At 42.5% G+C, this 10,464-nt stretch overlaps 1 protein-coding gene across 1 annotated transcript; it reads right to left on the bottom strand.

The window, feature by feature from the left end:
* Positions 1-468: 468 nt before the first annotated feature.
* LOC146572742 (transcription factor SOX-10-like) lies at positions 469-6,409 on the bottom strand. Its single transcript, XM_085277114.1, has 5 exons — positions 6,361-6,409; positions 4,538-4,637; positions 3,514-4,172; positions 2,868-3,139; positions 469-2,628 (listed from the first exon to the last, which is right to left on the bottom strand). Exons 3-5 carry the CDS (start codon positions 3,948-3,950, stop codon positions 1,841-1,843), a joined length of 1,497 nt encoding a protein of 498 aa, XP_085133240.1. The 5' UTR covers positions 3,951-4,172; positions 4,538-4,637; positions 6,361-6,409; the 3' UTR covers positions 469-1,840.
* Between the last annotated feature and the right edge of the window lie 4,055 nt (positions 6,410-10,464).

The following is a 10,464-nucleotide window of genomic DNA, read 5'->3' as shown; positions in this document are numbered from 1 at the left end:
TGAATTTTGCGTGCCATCTGAATGAGTTTAAACTGCAGCTGAGTGTGGAGGCAGGGAGGGAGCCTCAGGTGGAGAGGAGAGGGTAGAGTGAAAGGAAGGCCATGTACAAAAGTCCGAGTGTACGCTGGTTACTGAGCTGAAATTGGCCTTGCCTCTGACTCTTTACACCCACCCCTTCTCTCTTTCTGTCCCTTGCTTTCGTTGAATGGCTCTCTTTGTCTTTCTCAGTAACACGCAGTCCCCAGCCGATTAAATGTGGGGGAATTAGTAGTCAATTTTAGCCTACCACACACACAAACACACTAAACAGCTTATGGTGGTGGGGCTCTGGTTGTGTTGTTATTACAGTTCACACGTCAGCTGCGTGTTTTTAATTAATTTCTAGTTTTTTTCACCCTTCACTTGCTAACTGCTTCATATGTTATTCCTGAACACCTACCACTGCATTAAATCACTCTCACACAGGACTTTCTTTTTTATAAATAAATTGATTTAATAGATGACAACAATAATATTTCAACATTGCTTTTCTGGTAAGGAAGCAAAATACTCAAGTGAATGTATAGCAAACACTTTACAAAACTATCCAGAATTATACAAAATGGAAGAAACAAAGGTGTGACACGATGCATTATTACTTACATAAAAATATCAACTATGTGAGAAAAGGGTCAGTATAAAATGATAAAGTATGTGTCACGTAATAAAGATGAAGCTGTGGTAATGACCATTATTCACATTGGTAAAAGGGGGGAGAGGGCGCAACATAGGAAGAAAGTGTAAAAACAAAAGCGTGGCTTTGGCCCACATGTGGAGCAGAACGGCCGTACATGTGATTCTAATCCTTAAGCAGGACCCAAGCTGGCCAATTATCTTGAGAGATTTGGTTGAGACTTTGCACTTATAGATTTGAACTCTGTTAAAGGTGGATCAGGAATCTTTTAGGCACTTAGCAATCAAAAAGAAAAGTGGAAATTTGCTTTAGTCACCCATGTATCCAGTCATATTTCTCCTTTGCTGTTGGCACAAAACAAACAGAGCTGAGGTAAGTGTCCGAGACTGAGCAACAAGTCGAAATGCATCTTTTAGAGCTCTCTTTCCCTCTCTTTTTCCTATTTTTCCCCTTAAATGCTTCATTGATCACTTCAGCAAAGTTAATATGAAGGCAGGACAGTGATACAGTGAGACTGCGCTATCTACAGAGAAAGAAAAGTTGCAGCTATCCTTTTCCGGCCATGAAAAAACAACCCCAGGGATCATTGAAAGATGTCTTTTTTTTTACCCCCCAAAAGCAGTGGTGCAGATGTTGATGTGTAATATCAAATCAAACACAATAAAGTTACACCCTAGGATATCCACAATGACAATAAACTTACTACTCATATAAAATAACACAAAGACATCACAAACAACCTTTAGTTTGGTTAATAAATTCTGATTATGTCAGTCTAAACCCAGCACTTCTGGGTCAAATCGTAGTCACTCATCAATCCATTTGTCCACTTTCAACGTCTCGTTCACTTGTCTATCTTTACACCCTTTCCTGTATGTCCCAACATACGAAATTTTTGATGGCACATGTTTGTTAAGTTTTCTTCTGCTTTTGATTGGCGGGTGACCCAGGAATCACACTCTATACTGTGTGGGTATTTTTTTTTAACTGTTTAAGGCCCCATGGATGCACATTGCATTAAACTGACTAAAAAAGTAAAAACTTCTAATATAACATCGATATGGCACGGGCATACACACACACACGCGCGCTCACACTCACATTATTTGCACACACACAGATCCACTCACACACTTCCCATATTTCCTTCTGCTCAGCTGGTCTCCCTCAAGGTCTTGTGAGTGTGGTGTAAACAGGCTGCTCCCAGTGAGTGGGGCTGTGAGAGGGTGCCACGCTGGAGGGGTCTCCTATGGTAGTGTACAGAGGCCTCTGTGTAGGGCCCATGTAGGAGAAGGCTGAGTACAGCCCAGGGGCTTGGCTGGAGTGGGCATAGTATGCCCCGGGGGCCTGGTGGTCTCCGTACTCAAACTGAGCTCTGGAGGCCAACGATGGAAATGCAGAGCCATAGTGAGGCAGGCTGAGTGGGGTGTAGGTGACATGGGTGCCTGAGGAGGGAGAGGATGAGGCTTCGGCGTAGTGTGTACCAGAGACAGATTCACTTTTGATCTGAGCCTTGGATGGGTCGGAGGAAGACGGGGAGGCCTGAGGCTGTTGTTGCTGTTTGGACAGCCAGGCGGAGTGCCCGCTTGCAGCAGCCAGGGCGTAGGCGTAAGATGAGGCCGAGGATCCAGCTGCAGGAGCCCCAGTCGCGCTCTGAGGGTGACCATTTGGAGGGAGGTACTGGTCAAACTCGTTCACGTCAAATGGCTCGATGTTGGACATCACCTCATGGCTGATCTCGCCGATGTCCATGGTGCCAAAATCGATGTGGGGTTTAGCACTTGAAGATGAGGGACCACCGGAAGACCCTTCAGCTCCAACCCCAAGGGCTCCCCTGGGCCCCCCTGATCCTCCAGGCGCTCCTGCTCCCCCCTCCCTCTTGGCATCTGACAGTTTCCCAGACTGGAGCTCTGTCTTTGGGGTGGTAGGTGGAGTTGGCGGGCTGTGACCCTGACCTAAAAGAGAAAGAAGGAGCAACATGATAAGGTGAACTTTGACATCAGATACAAAAAGGCTTTTGTTTGTTTTGTTTGTTTTGTTTGTTTTACCTAACTTAAGTTATATTTTGAAATTACAGCATAAATTAATAAGTTTCGAGATTTTTGATTTAAGTTTTGAAATTTTGGATCAGGTCTCTCGCAACGTGAAAATAATAATATCATTAAGACATCCATAGAAACGGGAAGACACCTACCAGCAGGATGGTGGTGATGATGGTGGTGGTGGTGCAGGTCACCCAGTGGAGACCCAGCCCCGCCATTGTGCTCAAGATGCACAGTCTTGTAGTGTGACTGGGAGTGGCTGGCCTCCCCTTCCCCCTGGCTATCTGACTCATTAGAAGGCATCAGTTTGCCATTTTTGCGTCTCCGGGGCTGGTACTTGTACTCCGGGTAGTCCTTCTTGTGCTGTTTTCTCAGCCTCTCTGCCTCCTCGATGAATGGCCTCTTGTCGGTCTCATTCAGTAGCCTAGGGGGCAGAAAAACAAGGACTAGTCTTATATTGCTTCCAAGTTCATTTTGAAAATATTTTTATTAAAATATGTCTGAAGATCATAAATATCTCCTGCTTTCCGAATCATGCGTAATGCATAAATATCTTTTTTTCTTTACTTCTTTGGGTTAAAATCTGTTTGTTTACTTTTAAAATTCTCTCTGTAAAGGAGAACAACAGAAAAACACCAAGTTTTTATTTCTATCCGATTTAATACCAAACAACCACAAACTGAAGCGCAAACATTTTACGCTTAAATTCAGCACCGGTACATCCTTTACGCACAAGAAATGTGCCGCTTGTATGGCCACACTGTTCCTTTTTTTTTTTTTTTTTTTTTAAATACAAACCTCCACAGTTTGCCCAGTGTCTTGCTGAGCTCTGCGTTGTGCAGGTGGGGGTACTGGTCCGCAAGTTTCCTCCTCGCCGCTTGCGCCCACACCATGAAGGCGTTCATTGGCCTTTTGACGTGGGGTTTAGCTTTGTTTCCGTTGTTTACGCGCACCGGCATTGGCACAAGTGTCCAGTCATACCCGTCCAGCACCTGACTGACCGCCTCCCTTATGCCGATCGGGAAACGATCGTCCTCTTCCTCTTCCTTGGCTCTGGGTCTGCCTCCATCATCACTGCTGCCGTCCACACAGAGCGCGGTCAGCTGCTGCTGCCCCGTCAGAGGTGAGTCCTGGCCGGGCGTGGCTCCAGGTTGAGTCGGTGACAGTGAGTGACCATCGTCTGACCCTGCGGGACTCAGCTCCGCCTCGGACAGGCTGTGCTCCTCGCCGGACATTTTTCCTTTTCAATTTCGTTAAATTATAGGACAATCCTCAAATGAAAACTTTGCCACAGAACTAACTTCTCGGAGTAATTAAATGGGTTCAAGTAAATGTCCGTGGTGTCAAGGATCCCAGTTATTGTTGACTCTTCTAAGGCAAAGACATACTGCTGCGTAAAAGTCTCCAAATGCTTTCCACCTTCAGCTGGAAATCCTTTACAGCAACAGTGGCTAAATCTAAAAACCACACAGACACAAATTTGTTACAATTATCATTTTAATTTTGGTCCGAAACAAAAGAACCGTGATTTATTTAAAGATAAACACGTTAAGTTACTTAACGGGACTAAATGTGATAAGAAAGCGATTGAAACTGAATTTCTTTTCGATAATGTCACATTCCGGAAAATAAAATTCCGCCGGTAAAATATACACATATTGTTATTATCATTATTATTATTATTATTATCATAATTATTATTAATCCAACTTAGTCCATACAACGTTTAATAAAACATAATAATTACGCGTTTGGCAAAAATATTAATATCAAACATTCACTTTTATGTATAAACTCTCATTTTTTAAATTACATAACTTACCAATTTAGATGTCCAGTGGTTCAGCATGGAAGTGTGTGTGGCTGACTGTAGAGCCGATGAATGGCTGCTCTGTGTGGCAACACCGGAGCTTAAAGAGCGCCTTGTGAGAGGGACAGGGAGAAAAAAAAGTGATTGAAAGTGGAAAACATTCCCAGAGAGGCAGCATTCCAGCACAACCAGCCCCGCCCTCCCAATAAGACTCTGCTCTGATTGGTCCTCTAATTATCCCGCTGCTCTCCGATTGGGCGGAAGCCACGAAGCGTTAATGGCCGTCTGTCCATCACTGCAAGGTTTCCAACGGAGAAGAGGTGAGATTTTTACCTTGGAGAGGCTTAAATGACTGTACAGTGCGCCCATTTACAGGCAGGAGAAGGCCAGCTTTGTTGGACGTGTTGACATGTTATATCAAACAAATAAACAATCATGAAGAGAGTTATTGCCCCGTGCGGTTCCTGAAGAAAAAGCACCAAATGAATTGTAAAGTTCAGTTCAGACTGAACGAAACTCTGCTTACAAAAAATTATCTTACAAATTTGAGAGATTTGGGTAAACAGAAGTTCGGGAAGAAAATCCACAGAAAAGAAAAAAAACGCACGAACGCCAGTTTAGGCAGGATGTGTTGAACGGGTTTATGGATCATGAAATCATAAACGTTATGCTAAATAATCATTTTGAATCTATATTTGACCTCATAATGATCACACAAAGCGTCATTACCTTTTTTAAGGTATCTCCTTATTCCTCGTAGTATTATCTGCAATTCATAAAACAGTCACGAAATTTATTCTATTGATTTGTATTCGTGGATGCGACTTTAAAGAGGGGAGGGGGGAACCCAAGAGTCTGAAAGGAGGGACGTCTTGAAATGATTTGAAGTTAGCTGATATGTCAGATATTACACCTTTACTTGAAATAACCTTTGACTTTTGAGAGTTATACTTCATAATTGAAATGTTAGACGAGAAATCTATCTTTAAGAGTTATTTACGCTTCTATCTGCGTGAAAATTGGAGGAACAGACAAAAAACGTGTAAAGACACCTGGATTTAAAATGATAATAATAATAACAGATAATCTCAATAAATAGTGACATCTCTTAAAACAAACTAGGTGCTATAGTTATTGTTATGATTTTAATCTAATGTTGCATTCTTCGTGTCTCCTTAACCTCCTCTTCCCGTGTCCCGCTCTGCGTTTGTTCGCGTGTTAGGATCTATTTGTAGGCTGCAGGATTGAAGGCCGCGATTTTAATGCATGATGGGAAAGATAGAGAATTGACTTAAACAGCATTTGATGCGCAAACGGACACACACACACACACACACACACACAAAATGAATGCAACAATGACCCCTGTGTATCCTTTTGCCTCTCATGTTGAGCCCGACTCTCAGTTTTCTCCCTCTCTCTCTTCTCTCTTTGCTCTCTTTGTCTCCATCTCAGGTGAATTGTAGCCATGTGATCAAACGCCCAAGCCTCTATCCATTAACCCTCGTAAATGAAAAAAAGGGGAACAAAAAGCAGTTTTGTGCTGCAAACATGGAGAAAAAAATGATAACAGAGAGCGATGTGTGCGTCTTTCTCCCCTTATGTCCTAGCATTGACACTAGTCGCGCACACATAGAAAATACTCCGCAGCAGACGGGGACACATGGATCTCTCTGTTTCTCTCCCGCTCCGACACTTTGCTATCTTCAAACACACACTGCGGCACCTGGATATCGGCCTCGGAGGTGCTAATGGTAGGAAGTTGATGTTTGGAGGATGACGAGTTGGTAGTCGTAGTGGTGCTGGTGGTGTTGGTGATGGTGGGGGACACCTACCTACATGCTGCACCCCATCGACCAGCCCTCAGCGCTCGGACTTGCGGTGAGGCCTCCGAGTTTTGTGTTGTTGTTGTTTTGTTGTTGGTCTGCAGTAGAAAGAAAACGTGACCCGATAGTTGCTGTTTAGTTTTGTTTGTTTGTTTTCAAAAAAGAAAGTGATCAAAATTTTGTTTGCAATTTTCACATCAGCCCTGTGCAGAAGAGAGGGATGGGGGAAGTTGTGGTTTTACGGAGTGTGTTTAGTTAGTGCAGCTGGATGTGCACGACCCCCCAGGGAGCATGTCTGAAAGAGCCGTGAGGTTCCTGTGTCGCCAATTTATCAGAACGCCATTAAAATAAAAAGCAGGCAGTCGAAACCACATCCAGGTAATAATCAAAGCTTCTGCTGCTCGTTGAGGTGTATCTGATCATCTCAGCGCAAGGCTCGTCTCATGAAGTCCTTATAATCAGCGTAAGTTATTGCTACTAACATTAAGTTTCTGGAATCTGTGACGTTTTTATGTTTTATGTACTCCGTGAGTTTATCGCGTAATTATCGCGTTTTATGTTAAACGATGCAGAAAATATAACGAGATTCTTACAGCCGATTTGAACAAAATTTCCTCTTAAGATTAAAAATAAATAAATAAAATAAATAACTTTCTTCCTCTGGTTTTATCAGGCATGACAAAAAAAATCTGACCAAATTATTTTCATCATTCATGACTACATGTGCGACAAAAGTAAATGCATGATTCATTTTTATCGAAGAACATAACCGAACCAAATGTTCCTTTGTTTTTTGCCACACTGAAACAAATTAAAAAAATCAAACTTCAATTAGTGATAGTAAATTATTATTTTATTTTATTTTATTTTTTAAGCGACTATACAGGCAATAGGTAAATATTTGACTAATAATTCAACTAAAACAAATATCTGTCAGGCTGCTTAATTAAATCAAGTGTCAAATGTTTAACGAAGCCCTGTGTTTCGGTCTGAAAACTCATCACAATTTTACAAATGAATGGGCTTTTAAAAATAAATAAATAAATAAATAAATATGTGCATGAAACGGACTGTATTTTAGTTTTGGCGCTGTGTACAAATTTGTTCATCGGTTCTAAATTCAAAAGCGTTAACAGGCCCCAGAGAGCAGCTGAAACCCACTCCCACGCCCATTTGGATTAAACTTTGTGGATGTTCACTTGGATAAAGTCTTTCTTTTTTTAAAAGTCTTTTGATATGTAGCGGAAGAAAAATAGACCGATAATTTATTTAGATAAACTCAATGATTTTGAAATGACTTTACACATATTAAAAAACAATTACTCATCGCATGGATTCTATTTGTATCTTAGATGTGATTGAATTCAGTTAAAACGAAGTCGAGCTCCTTTGGGGCAGTCTGCAGTGCCAGCTGTGATTCACTGTCATATAAAGGGACAGTATTTTATAGCATTTACGACTTTCACTTTTCTTCCTCTTCCTCTTCTTCCTTATACTGAAGCTTATATGCTTCACTTAAGCGTTTCCCTACGTGCAACCATGATATTTGGATGTGCGTTAAAAGTCCCCTTTTAAAAAATAATCAAAAACTTAAAAGATTCTTAAAAAGCAAAGGTTTAAAAGTCACGTGGGGCTTTGTAAACATCTAATGTCAAGACCTCGCCTATTACACCTGCTGCTAAAACCAAAGATCACCTTCATCTCTTTAGAGCTGACTCATTTTTGCACAGATAAAAAAACAAACAAAAAGACAAACAAACAAACAAAACAAAACAAATGAGAAAGAGACAAATTTTATCTGAAATCTAAACCCCTCATGCACTTTCTGGCATTTTATATGTCCTGTGTGAAACTCTCATGAGCCCCAGGGCAGCTGTAACTATTTAGAAAATAGAGCTCACATGGTCGCATCAGTCCCTGCGCTAACCTGCCATGTGACTGCAGTAATGGGCCTCTCCATGGCTGCACAGACCACTGTGTCACAAGAGCTTGTTTCCTGTGGCTCCTCGGGGAGAGGATGGCAGGACGAGGTCCCATGATCAGCAGGGAGGTCAAAGATCCTGATCAACAGGCGGGTCAAAGAGCCATTCTTCAGGTGCACACTGAGCATTTTCATGTATGAACAACATGAAGCTGCTTCAGATGAGTTTATTTCTGAAGAACCTTTTCTTTTGGGTGTTTCGTTTGTTTGTTTGTTTTTTGTGAAGACAGTAACTTAGATGGTCAGGTGGTGGGAGGAAAAGGAAAGTAGGAAAAGAGAGAGCACCCTCCAGCTTTGGCCGTAATACTTGAACGGCTCCCAGGGGGAAATTCCTGAAATTTGATGATGGATAGAGAGAAAAAGCAAGAGAGAGGAAAACTGGCAGATGCAGATAATATGAGAGAGAGAGAGAGAGAGTGTGTGTGTGAGAAGGATGCAGATAAGGAAAGCATGCACAGCGGTCAAATATTCACATGCTGGGTCACATTCTGCATCAAACTGGTGCATAATTGATGGAAGGCATTCATTCTGATGTCAATAGGCACATTTGGCCTGAAATGAATGGCGTCATTTGTTCCGAATGATGGCAAATGTAGAAAAAAGAAGAAAAGAATCTGAAATTATATTTGAGAAGTGGCACATTTAAGCCGTAGTTTCATATTTCACCACAAAATATTCCTATGAGATTGAAGCAGTCTCATATGTTTGGTTCCTCTGTGTTTTCTTACTTAGTACAAAATGTGATTCATAAACACTCTTAGTTCCTCTGAGAGTCTTTACCAAAACACAAAAGAACAGTCGAGGTCAGTGCATTAGCTTGGGGATTTCCAGCTCTTAAAGTAGACTATCAATAAAACTGAACATCATGTGACTCCACTGTCAGTAGGTCTGAGACCTGTACACTGAAGCGTTGCATGTTTTCTCTCTCAGAGGTTTTCTGAGTCAACAACATACAGTGGTAACTGACTTTGTGACTGGATGTCAGACGATTGACTTACATGTTGACTGAAAATGTGGGGGAAACAGGGGTCATATTGAGACTTTGAGCAGGTCATGATCATAGGGTCGTTAAGCTTGTTTTAAGGGGCTCTGTGAAGCCGGTTAGATTTGGACTTTCTTCTGTGGGGTGGCTCTAAATCTTACTTTTACAGACTCCGTGTCTGCAGGTGTTTTCTGCATCCATCTCTCGACTGATTTCTCAGGAGATGATAATGCAGCGACACGCCATCCGTAGGGATGAATAAAATAGATTCTGCTATCTGACCTCTGTCAGTCCTTCTTCACCCATTTTCACCCAGTGAATTAGTGCAGCTGCACCACACTTAAATGGGTCCCCCTCTTTTTTCTCTGGGAGTGTATGTGACCGGGCATGAATCCTCTCTTTGTGCTCAGTCTGCAGAGTTTCCCCCCCTCTATAGTTTCTTGCCTTCTTCATCTTTTTTATTTGGGGAAAGAGGGGCTTCGGTTGCGATGGCGGCAGCACTGGTGAGGTGGTGGCAGCGGTAGGGATGGCGGTGGCGGCAGCAGGGACGAGGAGGGGAGGACGGGGGGGGAGCGAGTAACTTGTTGGACCACATTCCTGTGCAGCTGTGGAAGCTGGTGCAGGGTGGGGGCTGGAGGGCAGAGCAGGATCATCATTGCATTGCAGGGCATCATGAATGGTCTATTGTTTGGTGGTTTGCTGTGTCCGCATCTCTTTGCACAACTTCAGCCTGATTGAGAGCAATGGGGGGAAACTAAATGAACAACAGGGCGACCAAGGAAGAAATCTACAAATTATTTGGTGACTTATATGAGATGAGGCTTGAGAAAAACACATTTGTGACTCAGACGCAGGAGGTTGCCGAAACTCACAGCGTAATGATGATGGTGATGATGAAGATGGGGATGATGGTTATGCAGACAATGGCGGCATTCATGGTGCAAATTTATGACGGGTTTGCCCCTCAGTCATACGTGCCGGCACAGTGTTCAGTCATGCATTTATGTGCAGTGTTATCTATACTCAAGATTCTTCCCTGCAGTCCTGCAAGGACCAAATCTGAGGTTGCCATCAATGTTTTCTTACTTAATATGAGAATCGCCCTTATATCATTTTTTTTACTGTCACATTCAATTAATCGCCCTGCACT

The sequence above is a fragment of the Mchenga conophoros genome, linkage group LG6 (genome assembly GCF_057382185.1).
Source record: "Mchenga conophoros isolate Kocher_MC1m ecotype Shallow Benthic linkage group LG6, M_conophoros_male_GT1.1, whole genome shotgun sequence".
Lineage (NCBI taxonomy): Eukaryota > Metazoa > Chordata > Actinopteri > Cichliformes > Cichlidae > Mchenga > Mchenga conophoros.
This window is presented reverse-complemented; position numbering and strand designations above follow the sequence as displayed.